Raw genomic sequence first — 26,297 nt, 5'->3', positions numbered from 1 at the left:
GCAAAATGGCAAGAGCCCTCATTTCGCAGCTTCCAAGAGATTTGAAAGGTATTGGAGATGTCCCAGGAAACACTCAGCGACTTCTGTGGCACAACCTGTATACAAACTGTCGTATGTTGCCCTTTAAAAGGAGAAATTGTGCTTAAACCCAGATTCCTAATAGGTCTCCACAAACTTCAGGAAGATTTCAGTGCTCTGAGTGTCTGTGTGGATGAAAACTGAATTGGGGGAGGAGAAAGTCACCTTGAATATCACACATTAATCCATTTTTAAAGCTGAGACCTAATCAGGTTTTGTTTGAAGAGAAGGGGGTGTTTAAAAGCATTTATCTTCTTCTAAATAGACCTATAATGTAAGTAACAGGTGAAAGATTACCAGATGGGTGATAGCAATATATGGATAGAACCTATCAAAAAAATGCCCATGAGGCTGATTCTTTGTTGATTTTCCAAACCTTCATGGGTCCTCAGAACAGCTGTGATTAGCAAGTGACCAAAAGTGAAACCAGTATCTGCATTACTCCTGACTGCATTTACCAGGACACACATGAACCCCAACTGCAAAAGTAAAATAAGACTTTCTTTTTCTGTATTTGGAACTTCACTACCAAATTAAATATTTATGTCATTTTCGTGAAAAATGCAGTTGAAAAACCACATCCATTCTAAAGCAGTAGTTAATTATACTTGTAACAGAGGAAAGAAGCTGAAGGAAGGCTCCCTTTGAACCACTGACTGATCCAAACTATAATCACTCATACAGCTTGGTGATAACCATCTCTTTCTGGTGTCATGCTGCTATTCACATGAGGATGTGACTCTTCAGATGTCTGCCAGTCCTCCTGTGGAGCTTCTCCTCTCCTCACATCAACCTTTTTGGAACAACAGGGAACAGATCAAACTCTGTCTTTACTGAGTGAGACCACAGCTGACAAAGTCAGGAGTCTGCATACAAACCACCTTAGCAGAAAATTAGCAGGAAAACCATTCTCTTCTTGAGTTTTTGCATGGCTCTAGCTCCAAATACCTGCATCCTCCAGTAAGAGACCTCATGGCTACCTTGCCTTGGGGTCACAAGTGTAATCTCTTTAGCACGTGACAATATTGCACAGGCTGCTCTGGTTGAGGGTAAGCCCAAGTGTAAAACACTGTAAATGGCAGGAGTATGCAAGTCTTTTCTTTCCCTGAGAGCAGTGACCTGAACTTCCTTAATCTTATGGCATGCTAGTTATCCTCAGGCATTAGACAGATTGAATTGCACCTGCTAAGATGAATATCAGTGGAAAGCCAATGTTGCAGCTCTGGCTGTGAGTCACCTTGCTTCAGGCACATAAAAGAATCATCTGATTGAATAACCTTATTTATTCTACCAAGATGACTACACATCCTAAGACAGGCAAATGTAGGGCTCCCGTTGAAAGTATGGGGAGATGGAAGGAGAAGTTTTACAATTGCATGGCTGCTATTAAGACTTAATAAACCTCTTTGGCAAAATCCACACTTCAGTGAAATCAGTGACAATTTTTCCTTCGAGCAGTTACTTTTGAACACATACATTTTCAACAGCAACTTTCAATTTTTCATTCAACATCAAACTAACAATATTTTTAAAAAAAACCCTAATTGAATGGGCACCTTTATTACCTTTCCAGCAAATAAGGGGTCCCTTTGACAGTACACCTTGGGAGCTTCTTACTAGGTAGTACTTTAAGTGCTTCTGCTTCTTTGGCTGAGTAGTTAATTTCAGGTTGATATGATTGGAAAACTCTGTGAAGTACCGAAATCCTCTTTCTCCACAGCCTATACAATTCCCAGAAAATCCTGGAAGAGTGAAGCGGGAGATATACATACAGATTAAATGTCTTTTACTGTCTGCTAGGAATAAGGACATTTAACCTACCTGCACATCTAGTTCAAAGTGACTGGAGGACTCCAGTCAGACAGCTTCTGTAGACACCCTGCACAGCACATCTGCATCAGGAAGAGGTCAAAGAGTGCCAGATTTTAGCCTTATTTTTTCTGAAACCCCACCATCTTTGCTGGGCATACTAACTTATGCCAGAATCCTACCACAAATCTTCAACTCCACACAGTGCAGAAAAGAATAAGTACTTGGCAAAGGGAGAGCTATGATGCCAGGCTGGGAAATTTCCATGAGGATAAAAAATAAGCCATTTTCTCTACATTAAAAAACAATGCATGCTTCAAACTGCATGCGTCTCAAAACAGTGGCTAATCCGCAGCAGCAACTTCATGTGACTGAAAACAACCTCCAATAAATTTTCTCAGATACCCCTTACACAAAGCACTTCCCAAGTAAGTTGGACCTTACATCTTATATAAGTCTCAAAAGCAATCATTTGACACCAAGATTTTCATGGTTAAAGTTAGGAGTACTTCAGAATAGTTTTAAAAACCTATGACCTTCCATAAAAGTAACAAATTAAGCAACAAAGGCAAAAGACTGCTTTTCTGCAATGTTTCCAACGTGGTTTCACAGAAAGGGGTGCAATTTTGAGTTGAGGTCTGGAGGATAAAATCCAGACTAAGTGTTATAAGCACCCTTGTTTTCAAGTGCCATTCACAGCTATGTTAACGGGAATGTTGCATATAGATGGCACAAGCCTAAAATTTCATAGAACAAAGCACAGGGCATGTTCTGAAACAGGTTTGCCTTAAAACCTTTGTTGTTTGAATCAGCCCTCTATTATCTAATGCTGAACAATTAAACTCCTCTGGCTTACTTGCCATTCTACTCATCTCTGAATTTCTTTCAACCCTTAATGAAGAAATATTCTCTCTGGAACATCAGTAATGATTCATAATAGCTCTAGCAGATTAGATTCCCTTATGAAAATGCTTTAGTTTTGTTTATTTGGGGTTTTTTTCCATTTACAAATCAGTTCAAGATCTGTAACAGAATCAATTTTTCATCCTCGCTACTAGCATTATTTCCATAGTGCCAAGCACCTTGGAGAACACTGGTTCCTGCACTCACCTGTCAGCCACATTCATTGTTTTATGAAAAAGATATTCAGTGTTTTTGAAAAAATGCATTTTCCATAAAATTCTCATTAATTAGGCAACTGATTTTTGCCTTACTAGGCTTAATTATCATCTTGGATAAGGGTGCCAAGAAGCAGATTTCTTCATCCTGTCTCTCCTGGGGCTGAATCATTCTTTCCCTTCTCCCTTGCAACCCATGGGAACTACTGGTGCATCTCCACAGTTGTCAGAAATAGTCATCAGGGTCTCACAGAGCTACTGACAGAGTTCTTTGCTCACAGGTACCAGTTACAGAAGCCTAGAGGCATTTAAATACATAATATCACAGCAATGCCAGAGGTGTAAGTCACTAGGCTCACTACCAAATGATATCAGAGATGATAGGTCAATACAAAGCTGGGGCAGGGGGGAAGGTACCAACAAAGGAAGTAGTACCACATTTAACCAGACTAAACACCATCTACCAGTCTATCAGATAGTTCTTATTGATCAACTCCCAACACTTCTCCTACTCAGGAGAGAAGCTCCTCTGAATCCTGGAAGTACACACCAGAGTACCCCATGATCCCACATCCCCAACCAAACCCAGTGAGGGCACATCACACCACAGCTTCTGTCTAACTCAGGCCAGTGGGATTTCTGCCACAGGTCCAGAGGTTTACAGTGTGTAGTAGCATAATAAATGGGTTTAAGGGAGAAATAACATTCAAGTAATAAAACCAAGGTGTTTTGTACAGTTACACAAAGTATGGCTGCTCTGGACCAGAATTTGAGCAGCATAGTTAAATCAGGGTATTTATCTTTTGCAATACTTTCTTTCCTGTTGAAAGGTCTTTCTGAACACATTCTACGTGGCACAGTCATTGGAGGGAGAAATGAGAGAGTAAATTCAAAACAGGCTAAAGGCGCCAAAATACATTAAATCATTTTTACTAGCCTGTTAAAATGTGTACCAGCTGTGACCCAGCAAGAAATCTAGGTGCACATATGCCTGTCTTCAATCACCAAGAAGTATTCTTATATTAAAATTTTAAAGATCATAAATGTAACCGATTATGACATAATTGGTGGGGTTTTTTTCCCTGTGTATTGAATTTTGAGAAGCAAATTACTCTCAAAGGTCCTACTAAGAACAATGTTCCCAGTGGAACCAAGGGCAGAATTCATCCCTTAATCCACAGAAAAATGGATAGTTCATCTTCAATACTTGCATGAGCATATTTTTTCTTAAAAGAAAGTGCTGTAAGCTTCACTGGAGATAGAGTACATGGATAGTTCACATTTAGAATGACAGGGCTGCAATTGACTTCTGCCCACACAGAAATCACCAAGATATCAATTGTGGTTAATTGTGGAACTGGGGACTTGTTTTGTAATGGGCTTTTAAGGCAGGTTCGTCTACAGATTTAATTTCATGATATCAATTCTCTCCTCAACTATTTCTAATAGAGGTTATTAGCTGAAATTACTTGGGATAATTTTGAACTGACTTTTTTCTCTGAATTATTATGGCACAAAGAAAAACAAAAATCTCTTACCTAAAAGTGCATTTTTTCCATGATCATCTGGCAAAAACCGCTTGTCAACAGCACAGACTAGAATGTGCTCAGGAAGGTTGGGAGATTTGGCTCCTACTAACAGGAAGCCTGCTGGGATATCGATTTGCTCCATGCACAGAGATACTAACCGTAAATCCTTGCCTGCTTGACAAAAACCTATAAAACAAAGCAAAACAGATGATAACTCTTCAAAAGATTTAATTTTGTTTTCTTCTTTTTATCAGTTAAAAAAGCAATTCGATGCTGTAATTGGGAATTTTAATATATCCTTTTCAAGGGAAAGAGAGGAAATTCAGAGAGCATCTCATCAGATCCACTAGCTCAGGATTTCACAGACAGTAGCTAACATTATTTTAAAGAGATCCTGAACACATACAAGCACAGAAGATATTTAAGTGTCCAAACACTAGTTTACAGTCTTTTCAAGAGAAACAATGCTGTCTTCCTTGCTTGTAACAGGCTGGCATCAGTACATAAATACCATTAAGTAATATAGAGGAATGATAAAAATTGATGAAATTCCAGCAAATAAAAGATGAATTCACTGGTTTTAGAGATGTACACCGTGTTTTCTCTAAATCTTCAACTAAATCTCCTAAAGTCTCAGTAGACTACATGACTTCCAAGTCTCCAGTTAGATTTTTCCCCACCCAAATACACATATGCACATGAAATAGGGACGTGAAGTTGGTCCTTGTGCTTCTAGCCAATGTAGAGCTAAAACCAGCAACAGACATGGGCAAGGCTGGGGACCTGAGCAAGCATCTGGTGTTCCATATCCTGCAGTGACCAGGTAACAGGCAGGGTCACACAAAAAAGCACAGCAAGGCAGCCCAGAGCACTGTCCAGCACTCCAGTGGGGCCCTTGAGAGCTCAGGACTCAAAATGAGCTGGGCAGGTTGAATGAGACAACTTAGTGCAATTGCAGGACTTCTGGGGGTACAGCTGGTCCTGTCTTTTGCTCAAACCAAAATCAGTTGCAAAGTTAGATTATTTTTACTAAGTAATTTACAATAACATTCAAAGACTCTTCCATTAGCTTCAACACTGGACTTACAAGGATCAAAATCACATTCCACTTTTTTGTACAACTCCATCTTATTAAGTTTATTGAGTAATTTCTTCTCTCAAGAAAGGAAAGGACAAGTGTGAGTGAAACCAACAGCCATGTGACTTCCTCCACAGGAATGGATATGATCACACTAGGCTTTCTAATTTCCCTTAGGCAAAAGTCAGTGAAAGCACTACCAAGTTTTATGAAGAATCAGACTCTTTTGTTGTGTTCCCCTCCAATTAACGCTTCTCCAGCTACAAGATCAGTGCTGCAGTCAGGCCTCACATCTCCCAGCAGCAGCTGGCAGAATACCCCCACTGCTTCAGGATATCCAAAGGCATCACACATTTACCCAGGGACCACCTCTCTCTTCTGCTACAACCATAGAAATATCATAACATAGACAGCACATGCATACATCTGCATGAATCAGTATTTCAAAATTAAGGAAATTATAATCACAGTAATCAATATTACTGTTAAAAACAAACATCCAACTAAATTTGAAATTACTGTAAAATCTATTAAGACTTTAGTCATTAATATATGTATTACTTACACTTAATTGAAAAAATTATTCATGTAGTCCTTACTCAACACAGAAATTTTAAGGGAAAAAGAAAAAAAAAAACAAATCAAATCACTGGAGAAAGACACTGTTTAAGCATCTGGTAACACAACATGATCACAGCTTAACCAAGAACCACCTCACCTATTACTAATATGTATGTCTGCACTGCTCCTGTGCTAAAACTTAGAGTTGAAAACTCCTTCAAAAATTATGGAAGATAATGTTCTTTGGTTTTATCTCAAAACTGTACCAGGCACAGAGCATGTGCAAAGTGGAATGCACAGAAGCAGCTAGTATGAATTTCCTGGCAAGCAGCAGCTTGCTGAAAACAGGGTCCAGTACAGGTTCAGTCTTGTGCCTACAGCCAGAGTCTGTTGAACCAGTTCTTGACTGAATATTTTCTTCAGTTCTTCAGTCAGCTCAGTTCCAGCAGCAGCTCATTTGAGCTGAGAGCTGTCTTGGATTCTCCCCTCACATATGCCTTTTCCCAGCCAATGAATTAAAATGAAGTGCCTAAAGTTTTCATGTATGAATCAATGCATTATAACAATAACTTATCACTAAGACACCATATATGTTTTAGGGGGAAAGTATTAAACCAACATATTTAAAGTAAAATGTATTCTTTTCTGATTAGATGCCATTTGATCTTTGCATGAAAATTCTTTTTAAGGTGTGTTCTTTAAAAACATATTGATCTTGATCAAATAGAAGGGTAGGTACCAGGCTAAATGTTATGTAGTCTTTTCAGTGTAATTTAGAAGAAACAGTTAGAGATAAATCTAGGGGAAAAAAACTCCCTTACATTCAAAATAAAAATTGCTTATTCAAATGTTTATGCCATTTGGGTGTTATGGCCAGAATTTTCAAAACTGACCTTAAATTTTTAGGCATTCAGTGAAATCTGAGTAGTTGACATGCTTAGAAAATACCCCTCTATGTCTAGATTTGAAATAGGAAAACTACCCACTGCTGACAATGTGGGCAAACAGGAAATCTGTAGATAAGTATTATGAAACAGCATTTCAAGACAGACTGAAAACTGTGCTTTTACACAACGAATTTCTAGCTCTGCCTCTACCTAAAAGTGTTCAGAAAATTGTTAGCAATAGTGATACTAGGATACCAAAGAAAGCAGGATTTTGGTTATCAGTGCTGTTATATGTCAATAGAGACTTGCTTTCAGAAGGAGCACACAACACTGAGAAGGTTGAATATCGTATATCATATAAGAAGGTTGGAGCCTCTTGGGGTGTCCCAAGAGGACACTCTTTTGATGTTCCAGTGAAGTGAAGCAGTGCTCCACAACATCTGAGATGGAAGCAAAGAGACAGCTATTATCCAGCCTAGAAGCAAAACAACTTCAGCTACACTTGAGGGGCTTCACATCACCATTCTGCATTGAGTCCTCACGGGAGAAGGTACAGAAAAACCCTAAGAAAGACACCACAACATCTCAAGTTGACACGCATTACTCAGTAACATCTTAGCAGTACCCATTGAAACAAATTGATGTATCTCAGTCTGCTATCATGGAAACAGCAGCTTCTTATCTGAAAGGTTGTAGATCTGAACATATTAAATATTCTCCATCATTTAGGATATGTAGGACTGTACTGTAGAAATGCTGCATCCTACCTAATCTGCAAACAATACCTGAGATTTACTCTCTATATTGTCTTTTCCTTTGCCCAAAGTGTTCTCAGGCTTCTTCCATGCTCTACTCCCTCCTTGCACAATCTCCTTTGGCATCCTCCTCTGCTTTCCTGTTGGAGACATCTCTGGATCAGAGAGGTATGCATGTGTAGACTGGCTGGCCACCACATGCCTCTGTAATGTTCAGATTGTGTGAGAGCTATAATTACTTTTCTGCCAGAGGGGCCTTAAATCTGGGGACGCCGATGTCATATAACCAGCTCCTGAACTTCACAAATCTTCATTACTTTTAGGATCTCTACCTCTCTGCCAGCACCAGCAAAAAGCAGCTACCAGCTCAGAGCTCACAGATGACTGCCAAAACCTTGTTTTCTGAGGAAGCAGGACATGAAACAGGGCTGACACTAAACCATTTCCTCTGGCTTCCCTCCTGCAGAGCGAATGGGATCCCGATGGGTGAGCAATGAGAAAGACAGCACAGACAGACCCTCAGAGCCTCCATGAGCTCTTCTCTTGTTTAGTCAGTAGCTGCCACAAGAGAAGCAGGGAGGTCTGCAGAGCTTGGTCAGGCACAGCTGGGGCTTTCTTCCATCAGGAGATAGGTACAGGATGCAAATCTGCTTCTGAGCAGTAAAAATCTTGAATTTTCCTTCAGAGACACACTGATGGTATATCTCAAGAGCCCTTCATTATCATTCTTTCCCCTGGCTTTTGGGGCTGAAAAGAACTCTTTTAGGTTTCTGCTGATTTTTGAAACTGAATGAGGAAATTCCATCCAAAACACATTGATTTGGAAGCAAGAAACTGACTGTGGGGAGAGAAAGGGGGGATTAACCCCTCTCTGAGTTACACTGTCTTTTGCTAACTAGCAAGCAACACTGAGGCCTCAATATTATTTACTTTCTGTTTTGCAAGATTTCTTATCTGTTGGAAATAACATTAGGAAAGACAAGACACAGTGCCTCAGTACTTGCAGAACCTGTGTTGTCCGTGTTTAACACTCAGAACATGCAAGATCCATTTACATTTCATAACTATTCATTTATAATTGTGTTAAATTTCTAAGTCAACAGCACTAACACATCCAACTCCTAAGAAGAAAGCATGGCACTTTAGTGTTGCATTTACTTGTGTACCATTTATGGACATCTAAGTACAAAGAGGAGAAAACTCCTGAACCATTAAACCACACCAGCTTCTCTTTATGAGATTTTTTTATTGACAGGTAATAGTAAGAAGCAAAAGCCCAAAGCTGAGCTGTTCCATTAAAAGACATAAATCATCTTCTCACATGATATCAGCTTTGTTTCAAATGAAGAACAGGCACTTATATTCTGATTAAAGATTTGCAAATACCAAGAGTAATCACCAAAAATCACAAATATAATGGCTTTACAGACATTATATGCATTTCTTTAAAGGAAAATTCACTAGTTTTTCTTCTGAGAAACCTAGTTTTTTTCTTCTAGTTCTCTAACATCTCACTTCATCTAAAGTAATCCAGTCCCATCTTCTTGAACACGAAAATATATCCCCACATCTGTCAACACTCAGAAGTGTTGGAATCTTCTTAAAAATTAAATTTGTATATATCCTTCCTTTCCCCACCATAACAAGAAGAGGTCTCCATGTGGTGTACCAGCCCGTTGTTTCACTGTAATAAAGGGGTATTTGCATAAGGAATTAGCTTCCAAGAATTGCATACGAATTACGGGTCACTGTCACTCGCTATTGTAACCTCACAGTAACTGATCAGGTGTTAAGTACCTGCTTACCTAATTGCTTCTGAAACTACCTAGGCCTTTCTTTAAGCATCAGGTAAATTGAGGATTTACGAACAAAGGAAGGTGATACTGTTTTGTTTCCCACAGCTTGCATAAAACGTTATTCCACAAATTAGAAAGAAACTTCTTTTAAAGCTACAGCAAGCAAGGGGTTCAGAACAGCTTCGTGTATTATTTTGTTGCCTATTTGAGGTACCTGTATGAAAATGAAGAATTATTTTTCTCGAAATCCTATTTTCATGGAAGGTGTAAATTAGTTTTAAAAGTTTCTGTTGAGTAGGAAAAAAAAAGTCCCTGAAAAGAAGTGAATTCCTTTTATGTCTAATAGTAAGGCAAGTGGCAAATGCAGTTGCTCTTTCCAATGGGCTAAAGAGAGTTAAGGGATATAATATCACCACCAGTTAAGAAGGATCCTCAAACAAACTGTCACTCTTGAGGCATTTATTTTTTTAACCCCCAAATAAAGGCATTAAGTTCTACTTTCTGCAACCATGTGACTGACAAAGCCATCTGAATAAAAGAACAAGTCACCACAGAAAATTATATGATGGTTATGGCACACATCCTGAACTCAGGAAAAGCAAACAGCAGAAGTACCTTAAAGGAAATAAAGATTTCACCCCATCCGCTCTAAAAGGTGGGAGACAGGTTTTACAGCAACCAGAGCAGGTTCTAGTACCAGTATTTTGCTCTTGGATAAGCAATTAAATACAAGCTTATTTTAAAGTATCCAAGCACAGTGAATCCAATAATTATATCAATATTCTTTAGTATTTTCTTTATATTGTTTAGCTTTCCAATTAAATAACTGAGATAAGGGACTTAATAGCAGTGATCCTGTCTTACATTTCTGGAAGGGCATATTCATGCAATGAAAGATGAGCTATCAGATTAATATCTTGCTGAGATACGGTCTGTAGTGTCAATGTTTGGGAACCTGTGTGTTACAAACACTTACATAAAACTGTCCTAGCAGTATTTGGAAAAAAATGCATACAAACCCACTGCATTCTTAAATCAGAGAACACTGAAGAGCAAGGTAGATTTTGTAAATTTGTGATGGTAAATCTTAACAATGAGTAAAGAGCAATCCTGAAATTCTGCAGATGTAACACAGGGAACTTTCTTCTAGAGTGACTTGATCATAAAAGACTGATAGATAAAAATCCAAACACAGAACTCCCCCTGGAAAGTCAGATTTTTCCAGGACATGCTAAAAAGCTTAATATTACATATATATGTGGATGAGCACATCTAATGTAACTGGGCGTAATGTTGTGACGTGCAATATGCAGCCACAGCAGAGAGGTCTGCACTGCCATGAGTGCTTGAGAGCTGAGCACATCCTTGCAGTGCCATGTCAGAAAGAGCAGCTGTACAAAACAATCCTGAGCAGAGGTGGCAGGTACTGCTCCTGCTCTGCACAGTAGATTTTGTAGATTTTATTAATACTTGTCCTCAACTGAGAACACCTTCCTAGGAATACATCTTTTCATACTTTTTCCTTTTCCTTCCTCTCCAAAAATGTCAAAGAATTACCACCAATGAGTTCTTACTTCTATCACTGCATGTAAGCATACACTTCAGCAAGGTACAAAACCATTTTACAAATTACAGCTTTCGATGTACTCTGCACAAGGAATCCCAAGATTCAGGAGTACATTGAATAAAATGTCAAGAAAGGCTTTTGGACCTGGTGGGAACAGACACTTGTTTTCAAGGAGGATGTTTTAATGAGAAACATATCTAATAAATATGACTAGATATTCCTTCTATGAGGAAGTTAAACCTTCAGAATAGAACAATTATAGGGTAAAATGAACTGATTACATCAATTTTACTTTGTCCAAGTAGGTATATGTATAATGATCTGATCCTTTCTTTAACAATTTAAAACCAACAAAAAATACAGCACTGTCAACAATTTTCCTCATCTTGAGCAACAGTCAGGTCAGCTCAAGGGAAGCAAGCAATGGCCAGCAGGCACATGGGGAAGACAAAACAGACAAGTTTCCTCTACCAACCCCTCTTATCACCTTGGCAGCACAAAGTACAGCAACTCTTTTCTCCATTTTCTTTTTCCAAACTCTGCCTTCTGCCCATGGAAGTAACTAAATCCAGCTTTGCCAATGTTTCTGAGAATAATTTAGACATAGACTGAGAACCAGCCATACTGATGCCAACTTCGGTAACCTCTCTGAGGACAGTAAACCAACAATAACCACAGAAAAAAAAAGGGCTTTCAGAAACTAATCAAGGGCCAGAGCCAGTCCTAGACACTGCTATCAAGTAACAAATTACACTTCATGTCCTGAAACAAGTCCTCCTAATCCATATCTTGTCAGGTTTAAGGCTTTGACTATAAACTGTATTTTCAGACCTTCTAGCTCAAGAGTTTCTAACTGTAAAGAATGCACATTAGAATTAGTTGTAAAGATCGTACAATAATAAAAAGGATACCAACCATCAGTAGTGCAAGACCCTTCCGGGGCAGGTTTTTGAGAATATGGGATTGGTGGACTACTCGAATCTGACATGTCTTCATCTTCTTCTTCATCTTCCATTTCATTAACAGTTTGGTTGGTAGAAAAGTCCAGGTTTCCATTTTGTGAATAGCGATGTACTAACTCTTTATCTAACTCTTCCACCTTTGGCTTTACATCTGAAGAAGAAAAATAAAAAAAAAAGAATAAAAGCTAGGGAAAAAAAATTATGAAAATTAAATTTTTTGAACAGTACTTGCATTTAACTCCTTTTAAAACAACCAGCATGCTGGTTTTTCTCCTTAATGATGTCCCAGATTCAGATTTTGTGTCACACAATGAAGTTCTGTGCAGTTTTTTCTTTTTTTTTTCTTGTTTTTTTTTAAAACAAACAAACAAACAAACAAAACACATCCCACCCTTTTCACACAGAGAAAAACAATTGAAATGTGCCATACTTTCACGGTTACCTTCCGGCAAGAAAGGAGGCTGGTCAGGATCCAGGTACAGCTGTGAGAAGATTGGTCGGGGCACAACGCTGCTACATCTCAGAGAAGCTTCTATAGAGTTATGAAGGGCTTCTTCAAAACGGGCAGATTTTAATTGCCCTGCATATGAGTTCCCCATGATCTAAAAACATAAAGGAAACAGCTGATAAGGGGATGGGAAAGTGTATAGACAATTTACAAACGAATGATGGGGTTTTACTGTCGTCCATCATGTCAATGATATAAAGCTTGCAAGAAAATATGCAATGAAAACAACACCTCTAACTATTATTACGTGTCCATATTTCTCTCTCAATCTCTCCTTCTTTTCCAGTAAGCTTTTAGCATATTTCCACTGACACTGCTCTGTGTCTTCCGTGTGCATGGTCTCTCAACAGACTCAGGAACCTGCCTGGTATAAAAATTAATGGAGGGTAGATAAAATCACTATTATCAGGGTTTTTTTAGGATATTCAGAGCAGGATACAGAGAGGCACAATAACACACTGAAAAAAATTTTTAAAAATCAAGTTGGGCTTCATCACTTGTCAAACAGTGTGTTTTCATGATTTTACTTGTCAGTATGCCATCATTTGTAGAGAAGCAATACACAGAGACATCCAGTAACTTGAATTTTTGATCCTGGTAATATTAACTGAAATTACACGGAAGGTCAGTCTCTATCTTTTCAGAGTCTTCACCTCTTGTCTTCAGTGTAACACTCTGATTTACATGTAGTCTGATCCATCAAAGGACCTAATCATACTCTTACAACAAAGGATGTAAGTAAAGAAAGAGAAATAAATAACTTCTAAACCATATGCAGCAAATACAGTGAAATGTCTTTATTTTAAATTATGCTGTACACTAGTATACTGATAGCAGTCTCTTAAATATTCTCTTTAATAATTAATATTTCTATTTATATCAATGATGAATTTATTAACTTTATTAAATATTCAAGCATAAACAGAATTGTAGCTCATTTTGTCTCCTTGGATGACATTTCACAGCCCATTGACTGCTGGATTCGTGCACCCAGCACTAGGATGCAGACTCATAAACGTAAACATTTAGTAACAGGTTAGCTAAAGAAGGTTTTAAAATGAGCTAGGAAAGACTCACTGAAACCTGAAATTTTCCAGTTTACTAGATCATTATACCATATGACATTTGTTCCAAAGAACAGCAATCCAACATTTTTCAATATTCTCAATACAAAACTGCACTGTCAGAGAAATTAATTTCAACAAAGTTTTCCCCGGTTAAATCAATAGTTAGAAAAGTACAAAGCCTTTTAACATTATCTTTGTACTTCCCTTCACTAGATGTCACCTAGCCCTGACCACGAAGGGACCTTGGCCAAGAAGATAAGTTGGCATTTTGAAAACCTACAGCTCCACTTCTGCTTTATCACTCAGTTGCTCAAGGTCCTCAGGGCACATAATTATGACAGCCACTTCCAGCAGCATTTGAGGTCTGCTGGTGTAGACAAATATTTGACAGCTAAATATTGCTATTCTACTGGATACATAGACACAAAACAACCTAATTCATCACCTCTAACCTGGAAGAAAGGCTCAGTTCCCTGTTCCGTCAGAAACGTTATGCAACTTTGGGAAAATAATTCCCCATCTCTCACTTAGATGGGTTTTTAATAAACTTTATGGCAACTGCAATTCCCTGACCCAACCAGAGACAATACAAGATAAACACAATTTCTTAACATGACATATTCTGCCATTTCAGCAATAAAGTGCTTCAGAAAAGTAGATTCTCTTTTTTCTTCTATAAATTTTCAATAAATTTGAAAATGGTCGGGACTGTGTACAAACACAGAACCACAGAGAAAGGTAGGGAAAAGTTATGCTGAAGCAGTATTAAGGTTGCAGTACACTAAAGCCTGCCAGATGCTTTTGAACAAAGAATTGATAAAAATCAGCTAAGTAACTGAAATCCTGATTTTACTGAAATCAGTGATATTTCCATAAATGTCAGTGAAAACATGAAAAGTATTATATCAATAAATTTCATGCCATGAAATCTCATTCCTGTGCCATTTATGTCAGTTGTGATGTGCTTAAGATTTCAGGAACGTATTCAAATGAAAAGACTTTAGTTAAAGTGCCATAATAAAAATTAATTAATCTTTAGGAATCAGAATTTCCACAGCATATCATCTGCCTGCAGTCTGTTCATCCTCCATGTTTTTTTACAACCTACATGTTGTATACAATCCATGACAACAATTTTAATTTTGACGGGAAACTATTAATAAAACACAGGAGGCACACAGCACGAAGGCTGTTGAGACAAGACTATTTAATTTGCCTCCCTGGAATCTACACAAGGAGACTTGCCTGTGGGGGGGGACTGTCGCAGGTTTACCTGAGAAAGCTGGTTGATACCACCGGAGGACGTTTGTAGCTTGCCAAGAGAACACAGGATTGCAGGGGGAAATGCCAAGTAAAGCTCAAGAACCACAACTTGTGTGAGCACTTGTCCCTGCAGCATGGAAGCGGAGCAGGAGACAAGGCTTGTCAGGGATGTGCTTGTGCAAGATGGGGCAGGCAGAGGGACCAGAGGGCAGAGTGGTCCCGGCTCCTGCTGCGCGGCAGGGGAAGCTGGGAGCCCCGGAGAACAGCATGGGGCAGCTGATTTCCTAACACCGCCTGAGGCCATTAGGGCAGCTGGCCTCATCTGGAGTTCAAGGGAGCGAGGGAGAGCAGGGGGCTTTCCTTCTGCAGGGGAGAGGAGGTGGCAGGACCCTCCAGCGGTGAGCTACTGCCTGGTTCAGGTTGTGGCACCTTGACCCAGCCTCCCCAAAAGCCAGGAGCACCAATTCAAGGCAGTAACGATGTGTTTCTGCTTTTGATTCTATCCCTAAGTGCCTGGTGCAACTAGGAAGTGCTTCAGTTTCCTCAGTTTCCTCCTCCCGGTGCAAACGGGAGGCAGCTCCCCGTGAGCACACCTCAGCAGCAGCAGCAGGGGAGACAGCAGAGCAGAATGTGTTTTAAACATGCTCAAATGTGCTGAGGGCGCTTGAGGAGGCAGCAAAGGGTCTGCAGGAAAAATAAATTGGGGCAATTTGAAGGGAGAGGGGGGAAAAAAAAAGATGAAAAATCCATTTCTGTTACTAACACATGTATCTGCCATATCTACATTTAAATGGGACCAAACCTAATTATTTAACATAACTAAATTAATGCTCATTGTTAAAAGTTATCCAAACAATACATCTATCAAACATTCCTATATGAGGTCATTTCCTAAAAATAAAAGAAATACACCAACCCCTGCTGCTTTAAGGAAGGTTTTTCTTAAAATTCTTCACATCTGATGCATCAGTAAGCTCAGGAGGATGTGAGACATTCCATGGCTGAATGCAGCTGAGATGATCTGATGCAGTGTCTGAGAGAAAACAGAGCTGGACTTGACTCGGCAGCTCCTCCCCGATCTCACAAGCCTGTTTTTATGCCCTCAGCACGGACACATCAGTACTCACCCTCATGTCCACTGTCCTATACCCAGCAACACTGCATCCACCTATGCTGGAGCCTACCTTTGTACACTGAGAGATTTCTAATGGGCAGGACGTTTGATGTGAGGGTAAATAGTTTTTTCCATATCTACATGTGCACTAATTGCAGCTAGCTCAGCACAGAGCTGGTTAGATTACAAGCAATGAGCCACCTGCACATCTGTAATACCGTATTCCAACCCTCCCTTTTTTTTTCACCTGCACAACTGGGAGGAAGCCAGTGTAATTCTTAAGTTTCCTACTTCTCGTGGCAACCTTTTGAGGTCTGTTTTGGATTGAACTCCACAGAATCTTCCCCACCACCACAACAAGGAAGGAAGTTCAGTTTGGCAACAGCCACTCTCAGGCTTCCCCTCTACCTCACCAAATTTGCCACTCTACACAGACAATTTTTATTACATCTCCTTAAAACTTACTATGGAGATTAGAAGACACTATTAAAATAGAGTAATTTCAAATTTAAATCTACAGTAAAACAAAACAACAACAGGACAATTCCCTAAAATTTAGATCACCTCCACCTCCGGGCTCTATCACAGCTCTGGGTACTTCTCTGCAATGATTCAGATACTAAGGCATCCTGAGTACTTCCTAACACATCTCCACTACTGCTATGCTTCTTCAAAGCAGATTTCCCAAGCCCACTTCAAGTCTTCTTTGCAGTGGCCCATCACTGAACTAGAGGATTAACTGTGAGATTTGCTCGAGTGAGAGCTGCCTTACAACAGAGCTAGAAGGCAGCCCTCACATCTCAGTCTGGCTCCTTACAAAGATACATGAACAAGGAAATTTTGAAATTCCTCTAACCTGACCACAAGTAAAAAAGTACCCATGTTATAGCTTTTAATAAAAAAACTAATATGGGCATTCACTATGGAAAGCAAAACTATGATTACTGTGAGTTTCCATCAAAGCAGATAGAAATGGAAGTAACAAAAGCAAAATTTCAAAGAGGATTGATTTTAACACTGCATTACTTAACTGTGTGGTAAAGGACCCAGGGAAATTCTGATCATTTGTTCAAACCCAGAAGCTGAACTTACAAGAAAACCTTGTCAATTCAAGCAAATAATCTTGTTCCATGTGCTTATCCAGGTTTCAAAAGACCTATGCAGAAACATGACACAGGATACTCAGGAAGAACCATGCCCAGGTCCAGCAGACCTGTAACACTTGTAAACACCACCAACTTCTAGTTAAGAAAATAGGTGACTGTGGTCATTTAGATACATACCAAAAAAAAAAAAAGTAACTTCTGAAAAGTGGATTGTTTCTCAGCAACTCTTGGGAGCCAGAACTGCACACTGAGTTGAAGGTTCTGCTAGTAAAAATATAATCAGATCATTCAGTACACCAGATACCACATATTTGGCCTCCAGGTGGGTCATGACCCCAGAGACTTTAAAGGAGAGGAACTGAACTGGAGGATGAGGGAGGGGGTGAGTGTTGTTGTTATGGCTTAAAGCAATTTCACAATTACCTGATAGTGAATGATGAATCTGATCCAAACACCCTCCATTAAGTCAGCTCTATCAAGTCCTTACTTTGTGTTTAACCTAATAATGTAATTGTGTTCTCCAAAACACATAATCTGGCTTCTGATCTGGCCTAACCCCACAGGAAAGTTTTCTCTTCAAAGGAAGAGAAAGCAAGTTCCTTCACAAAGGCACTGCTGGGCCCATCACAGCTTCTGTATCTCAAAGGGTTATCTCAGGCAAAGAGAGACCAGGCATCTCTTTGCACTGTAGAATTGTTTGGAAACTGGTTGCTTCAGGTACAACTAGCATTTTTTATTATTTACATAATTCTCATTCAGTTTCTGGCAGTATCATTTTTCCCATTAGAGCATAGCTAGGATGTATCGGGAACATGTATGGAGCAGAAAGTATGTCAGTTAACAATGACAAAAACAAATGTATACGCTGATTACAAGTGCAGACATCAAAGTCAGAAATCCATGTACAGCATTAACTGTAACTTTCAGTGGGGAAGACCTATGTGGGAGTCAATACAAGACTGCAAGGTGGAGCAGTCTCCTTAACAAATCCATTATCTCATAACTTTTGTAAGATCCCTTCCTCCCCCCCAAGTCCTTTCAAGATCCTGAGATTCCGACCCTGCTTTTTGTCTTGGTTAGGGACATTTACACTCAACTTTAAAAGAGCTTACAATGTTATGTTGCAAGTGACAGATAACTCGTTCACAACATCTTTCAAGAAAAATGACTTAGTAGTTTGCACTGACTCTACTTACAGTGCAGTTGCCCTTCATTTTTATTTTTCATTTTATTTCAAAGAAAATATTGTTAGCATCCAATACCATTTAGAATCTCCTCTTTCAGTCGGATGTTGCCACTGCTGTATTAGAGGAATGGGAAAGATCAAGAACACCTAGTTTTTTTCCTGACAAGGTTCTTCCTCTTTCTGTTCAATTAATAGTACCCGTACTTGGAGTATTACATCAGATTGTCTGAGATTTGGACAGTTTTCTTGGGCAGAGACAGACAAATGCATACAAAACAGAGCTACATGCAAGATGGTGGAACAGGGCAGCTGTATACCCACAATATGAAACAGAAAGCAAATCAAAAGTGATGTTAACATGGAGGTTGCTATGCTCTTACTGCTCCATCCCTTCCACATCAGGAGTATTCCCACAGTCCTCAGGCACAGCTCACAAAACAATAAACACAGTAGAGGTAAAATAAACACCTGAATGCAGCATGGTGTTTTTAAGTTGAACTTATATTAATGAAGCTATCAACTTCAAGTCACCCCCAAATGCTACAAAAATTAAGTCTGGATCACATTTTCAAAAGATCAGTGATCTAGGAGTTTTAGCTTCTCCGAATAATCCAGCAGTGGTCACAGAATCATAGAATCAACAAGATGTAACACTGAGGCCAAAAAAAAAGAAAACCATCCAGAAGTAGAAACTGAACTGCAAGCTCTTTTTTTTTTTTTACCTAGAGTTTGAAATATTTTTTTAGTTCTTTTTAAGTGTTACCTACTGAGCTATACACATAAAGAGGAGTTTGAAACTGCAGTCAAACACAGAATATATTAAGAGGTGCAGTGGTACAAAAGTCACTGCAAGTTAAGCTCAAGTTTTATAAAATGGCAGCTCAGTATTTTTAAGTTACAAGGTCAGCACTTGTGTTTATTGCCTAACATGGTGCATATTCCTTCATCTTTCAAGTGTTCTGATAATACTCTCCCAGAAGCTTTAGTTCTGATCTTTTTCTAAGCCTGAAGTTTTAAAACACTATTTTAGAGGTAAGTCTCTATAATTAGAATCAACTACATAAATCTAAAACCTTAAAATCAGTTGTTCTTATCCCCAAAACGGAGCTCCAAATCATCTGTCAAGATTGCTGCACATGAGGTTTTGTGAGAAGAACTGTAAAAGCCTTGCTTTACTTTTCTCCAGGTTATGGCTCTCACTCGGAAAAAAAAATTCCAAATATGTTGAACTCTTGTGGCACAGTGCAGTCAGAGGACTGGGGATGCTCAACACATTCCTCTAGTAAGGACTGAGATGATTTTAGATTAAGCATGTGCCAAACTTCATTTGATGCCATTTCCTCCGAAAATAGATGCAACAAGCAGATGAAAGAAAATATGTGACCTCACTACTTCATGTACGCAAACTCACCTACATTGACTACACAATACATAAAAGTTAGAGAGAATTAGTTTCTGTGAATAAATGATGCTATGCTAGAAGCATTTAAAGTAATATATGCCTGCCTGGATATGGTGAGCTACATGAAAAAAGTATTATAAAGAGGCTGGAACATTAACGGAGCAAAACTGTAGTTGATAACCATTTGGTGTGGTACTTGAAAGAAGGAATGTTTTCTGATGACTGTTTTAAATGCACAGCTCGTTTTCATGGACAAGAGCTGTCTTATGTAAATGAGCATTTGCGTGCAAATATGTTCTGTCACCAGTAACATGCACCCATACATTTATACTCTCTTTTACACTCTCATTCACTCACACACATCTGCTCATACAATCCCTCCCCTCCACCCCAAAATTTTGTGAATACAACATTTCTCTAATTATTCCTCCTCTGCCTTCCTACTATGGAAAAAGGAACTTAATTAGAAACCGTAAATAAACCATATTTTGTATTTACAGTATTAAAAAACATATATCCTTTTTAGTTTTCTCCCATTGCAATCCCTACTGTTATCATCGAAATATCAAAGATACTGGGTTGTAGACAATGACAGGAGGCAACTGTCTGACCATAAAGGCTATGAAAGAGTAGAACACTTAATAAAAATTCAGTTGCCAGTAATATAAAAAGAAATGTTCATTAGTATATAACTAAGAACGTGAAGATTATATAGTGGAGTACAAAACTTACATGTATAGGTCTGTATCCTTCATGATATAAAAGCTTTCCGGAGTTAATTATGTGGACCTAGCCTACTCTGACTGTACAAAAAAAAATCACTAAGAAGCACTTGTGAAAATCTCAGCCTGCTTCCTTAAAACATGCATGCTCATACATAGCTTTCTCCACTTATGTTCTCTGCCCTAAATCAATACAACTATTCACCACATTATTAATGTCAGTGCAATACAACCAAGTCAGTAATGGTGCTTAATCTTAGCTGTAGGGTCAAGGCATATTTTTACTGTGTAATTTTGATTTTGCACTTAGTTGTTCTTCTAACAACTTAGCATGTTAGCACAGACAGGTAGTTATGTGTTTGAACCACCTCTGCTCCCAGTAAGATCAGAGAGCAGATCCTCCTGGAAACTATGCTAAGGCACATAGAAAATAAGGAGGTGACTGGTGACAACCAACATGGCTTCACTAAGGTCAAATGGTGCCTGAAAATTTGGTGACCTACATTGGTAGAAGGTAACCCTATAATGGGGTTACTGGGGTAGAAAGGGATGTCATCCAGAGTGACCTCAATAGGCTTGAGAGGTCGTTCCATGCAAACCTCATGATATTCAACAAGGCCAAGTGTAAGTTCCTGCACGTGGACTGGGGCAAACCCAGGCATAAACACAGGCTGGGTGAAGAATGGATTGAAAGTGTCCACAAGGAGAAGCATCTGGAAATTTTGGTGGACAAGAAGCTCAACATGACCCAGCTGTGTGGGCTTGCAGCCCAGAAAGCCAACCATATTCTGGGCTGCAGGTAGAAGGAGGTGATTTTGCCCTTCTCTTTTACCTTTGTGAGATCCATTAATTGTAAGCAATTAATTTGATAACATAAGCCCAAAGTTGTTTCCCAAATAATGTATTCAAAATTGGTAACTGTTCCCAAACCCAACATATTTTTATTGAAACTTTACTATTTTTATATACTTTTCATACATACGTGTACAGTCATTCACTGACTCTTCACTGACATAACACATACTCTGTTAATACACAGATCTTACTGTAAATTATTAGCTAACAATTATATTTAGTAATTACCAATTAAACTATTCAGAAGTATTAGAGACAAAATCTATGTAGTTTACAATAATCTATAAAGTAAACTATCATGTCTCAGATGCATCAATTAATTTAAAGCTTTGTTTTCAATGGAGACTTAAAGATTCTTTCAATGGAACACTGTTTAATATTACACCATTTTAAAGAAATTGATTTCTATGGCTGGGAAGGTCAGTGAATAATCTTGTTATATTTTTCTAAATATTTGTCCATATTTGTCAACAATTTTAATGCTGGTAATTATCCGTAATTGCTGTTATGAATTATTTGTTGGGCTTTTTTGTTTGTTTGTTTCCTGAGGGGTTGCTTCTATCCTGAGAAAGTGAAAGGGAAAGTTACTAGTGTTTCAAAAGAGCCATATAATGCCATTAAAAGGAGCATTAATAGTGGCATCTCAATTGGCACTGCTCATGAAACAGAAAGGGATGATGACGTATTAAGCATATGTGGTCTGGGTACTTAGAAGATGAGCGCTTCACCTCCAATTCCAAGCACACTTTGAATGCTTTATCAATGAATTTTCTGACCAAATCTTCAACACAACTAGACTAACAAAGACCACCACATGAAGCTAATGATATTAAAGTAATTTCCAACCACTGAGTCTGCTCAGCTTCTTTGTGTTCATTTTTTTCCCCTGCAAATTCTCTCTAACCGCTTCTCCCGAAGTTCCTTCAGAACTCAGTACTGTAAGTACATATTCACCTTCCCAGTGTTGTCTTCAATAGGACTGTGGAGTAGGACTGGGCATTATGGCTTAGCAAACTATGTATGTGAATTACTGTAAATCCCTGGGCCAGTAGGCTGCAAAAACTTACGTTTTAAACACCATAGCTTATGCTATTTATTTATAGTAGGCACAATCTACCATTTATATAGGAATTTATGCTTGACATTTTATAAGATTGTTAACCAAGATGACGCTATTTGATAGGAAAGCAGCAAAAAATTCACTACTAAGATATAGAAAATAGAAGCTAAAATGTAATTCATTCTGGCACATCTCAACATCAGACTGTAAAGTAGAGCATTAACAAGAAAATTCTTCATAAAGATTATCCTAGGTATCTATGTCTGCAATAAAGGTGTTTTCTCCATATCCTTCTTTTTTTAAGTTTTCTCATGTGAAAGTGCTACTAAATAAAAGAGGCAAAGAAATTTTTACTGCAAGCAATATAAATGAATTGCTATTCATTTTGCAGAGATGTTACTTGTTCTGAAAACTCTGAACTCTAAAAACATGTACTAATTGACACTAATAGAAATAAATCTTTTTGAGTAATAGGCAAACAAGGATGACCCAATTCTTCAGGAATATCCACTTAGTATTTTCTTTTTCCACAGTATTCATCTTATCTGGTGCATGTTCTGTTTTTTGACAGCTATAACAGGCTAAAAAATGAAACACTGGAGTAAAACTTTGTTAACTTCAGCCTTTTTTTTTTACTACAAGTAATTTTTTCCCCACTCTGAAGCTGGCAGAGTTGGAGATGTACCATGGCAGTTCTTCAAATATGCAACCAGAAAGTAATTTCAGGGCTACCAATTTAAAAAAAAAAAAAAAAATGGTCTCTGCAGGCAGAGTATCCATGATTCTGTACAAAAGATAACACCCTGCATCCAAATGCCTCACACATGGCACTTCCCTCATCTCCCTCATCTGTAAAGTGCACAGTCCTGCCAAAAGCACCATCAAGTTTTGTTCCTTTCCCTCTGCAAGAAGATTATTAAACAAATCCCTAACACAGATTGCTAGATTAAAAAATAAAATTAAATCAAGGCAAAATAAAGTCAGTCTTAAGTAATCAAACTAGCCTTCACTAATGCACTTGGATAGAAGGTTAGGTAAGTTGTTTGTTCCTCACATTCTCTGAAAAATGACTCTTTTCCTCCCTAGAGCCCTCTCTGAAAACAAGGCAAGCCTGAAAGATAGTTCTGCTTTAGTTCACGAGGCTTGGAAACCATCATCTCTAGAAAGGATCCAGCAAAGGTGGAAACAAGCCCCTCTTCTTTTGCAGAGGGTTATGTCAAAATGTCTATCAAGTTTAATCAGAGCACATTCCTGCTCAGCTCTTCCAAAACCACCATTTTCAAATAAGTCAAAATGATCATTTTGACTGCTCTTCTGAACTCTAAATATGTTTTAGAAAGGAACAAACAAGTATTTTCTTATCTGAAGCTTCTATGTAGTCTCTAGATAGAGAGGCATATCTAACGTTGTTCTTCTGCAGTCACTTTTAGCCCATGATGCAGTGACAAGAAAAAACCAACACAGTGAAGCCGGCTGCTTTCATGGCCATTTCTATTCAAAAAGCAAAACAGTGTATGAAGCCTGCACAGGTCAAAACCGTAACTATCAGCTTAAACCTACAAGTGATGTCAATTTAATACTATTCAGACACTTTCTGCAATTTCTCTGCTGCTGAGTATCTAAATTGCTCATAGAATTTCTATTTGAAAAACCAATGAACTTCTCATACGCAATTTTAGTGGAAATGAACTTTCAAATGTGGAGGGCTTTGTAGAGTTCTTCCTTTTCTGCAACATGTGTTTGTCATGTGTCAAAGCTGACTCTACTTTCTCCCCTCCCCAGAATACCACAAATTCTTCCGTAAAATAAACAAAGCTCTGCCCAGAATCTCTGAAACTACCAGAGGCAACCCTATTTGAGATCAAAGATGCGCATCATTCTTGGGCCTTCTGCAACATCCCAGATTTTAGTTAAGATGAAATTTGCAAGAAATGGGCATTCGACAGAACAAAACTGGAACATTATATCTAAGGATATATCTAAAAAGAAGAGTTTTGACATTCAAACTACCTTTTCTAGATACTTGGGAATTTCAAAAAGTATTTGTGGGATAAATGTCCACAAAAGACATTTTTCTAACGCCATTTAGGTCAAGAAAAGATCCTCACCTTTATCTTTACTCAAAACAGAAATGCAAAAATTTAAAATTGCATACTATTAACATTTAATAGGAGGAGAAAGTAATTTTCTATTTCTAATGCTTATGTGCTGCTGTGATGCAATTCCTCAGCCACTATGAAAAATTGTGTATGGGAGGTTTAGGTCTTGGAAGAAGAAAAAATGATCATAAAATACCAAACTTGTTGTAGACATTAGATGTGCTTCTCTCTTTTCTCGCCAAAGTATTAATGATATTTACAGGCTGAACTGAATTTACCTGCGACATAAACATGCTAGCAGAGGCAATCTTGATTCCCAAAGCTCCTATTGTGATTTAATGAGTCAGCAACAGAGATCCTATGCATTCTTGACAGCATGCATATAAAATTTCTGGTAAATCCTGACACTCAAGAAACTAAGGTTCAAAATATTTCTCTGTGACTGTTGCCACAGCAGGTTATAAATACTATGCATAAAGCTCCCACTGTGGGCTAAAATCCACTAGAAAGAAAAAAAAAAACAACCAAACACAAGATAAATAAACACTTTATAGATGCAGAACAATTTTTTCCAGTAAATAAGAAAAAAATTATTAAAACACCATATAAATTCATTTTACATACTTTGAGTAGTTAAATTCTGGAGTTACAAATAAAATTAAGCATTATAGCACAATATGTACTTATCTAAGCAGTTTTATTATACAGTTTATTTTATATAGCCCTTAATTCTATATAGACATATATGTGAAATATGATAGTCATTATCTACAGGGATAAAGCTGAAAACAGACTCAAATAGACATCTCATTGAATTTCTATAGCAAATGCCAGTCCAACCTCATTGACAGATATATCACCTTAATCCTTTCTTCATTTGTTATTGCCTTATTGCAAAAGCATGAAGCTGTAACCTAGAAAGTCAAAGTTATGGCCTGACCTTCCATCTCTATCCTATCTGGCTGCTCCCTTGTGTACCCCTCAAACACACATGCTATCGTTTCCTGATGAGTTTAGAAGGGGTTATCAGGAGAATTTCAAGGCATGTGTCAGTTTTGTAGTAACCTGAATGCTATACAAACATCTTCTGTGTTTAGTAGGCGATTTGTATTTTAGTAGGTTTATCCATTCCCAACTTTATTTGTTTAAAGGTGCCTTAACCTTGACGTAAATCAATGCTGAGAATCTGCATAGAGTACTTCTGAAGAGTTTAAAAATTAAGCTCAACAACGAGCTATATTTTGCAAGCAGGTTTCTTTCAAAAATAAACCAAACCAACTCGTCAAATTCTTTGTTCATTTTCCTCCACCCCTTGAAAATTATGCAATTTGTTCTTTTTCGCTCTTTTTGTAGAGTTCTTTTAAAGATCACGATGAAACACCGGGTTAGCCACTATAAAAACGCCACCACCGCCGGCTCCCAAGCACCTTTTTCTTCCTAATACAACAATGAGTGTTTGCGTAAGACAGTAAGGCCAAAGACTCGGAGGCCCCGGGCTGTGCCTTGCAGCAACCCCCCCTTCCAAAGGAAAACAAAAAGCACTGAACCTTTTCTGCCACATGCCCAGTCCTTCCCCCACCAACTCTGTGGTGAAGACAGCCATTATTACATTTCCTTTCAGGTTATTTACAAGGTCTTGGCTCTGACATTGATTTCTTATCTGTTTCTATGACAAATGTTAAGTGTTAATAAGCTGTCCTTTTAAAGAAAGATAATGATAAACAAATTATAGGAATTAATTACCCCAAACCTATTCTCTCTCTCTTTTTTTTTTT

General features: G+C 38.3%; 1 protein-coding gene across 10 annotated transcripts in view; it reads right to left on the bottom strand.

The window, feature by feature from the left end:
* The window catches only part of GREB1L (GREB1 like retinoic acid receptor coactivator), a 139,438-nt gene that overhangs the window by 52,159 nt on the left and 60,982 nt on the right, over positions 1–26,297 (bottom strand). For 7 of the 10 annotated variants that reach the window (XM_027881749.1, XM_027881751.1, XM_027881753.1 and 4 more), the window contains exons 3-6: positions 12,571–12,742; positions 12,094–12,291; positions 4,544–4,720; positions 1,644–1,820 (exon numbers count right to left, since the gene is read on the bottom strand). In XM_027881749.1, the coding sequence (XP_027737550.1) occupies positions 1,644–1,820; positions 4,544–4,720; positions 12,094–12,291; positions 12,571–12,739 (721 nt within the window). In that variant the 5' untranslated portion in view covers positions 12,740–12,742. The remainder of the gene's footprint in view (positions 1–1,643; positions 1,821–4,543; positions 4,721–12,093; positions 12,292–12,570; positions 12,743–26,297) is intronic. The other 3 variants (XM_027881752.1, XM_027881756.1, XM_027881759.1) reach the window with 1 other exon arrangement.

The sequence above is a fragment of the Empidonax traillii genome, unplaced genomic scaffold (genome assembly GCF_003031625.1).
Source record: "Empidonax traillii isolate 1590-97213 ecotype Southwest subspecies unplaced genomic scaffold, ASM303162v1 scaffold94:size1391941, whole genome shotgun sequence".
Taxonomy (NCBI): Eukaryota; Metazoa; Chordata; class Aves; order Passeriformes; family Tyrannidae; genus Empidonax; species Empidonax traillii.
The sequence above is the reverse complement of the archived record's forward strand: the minus strand, read 5'-3'. Positions and strand labels throughout refer to the sequence as shown.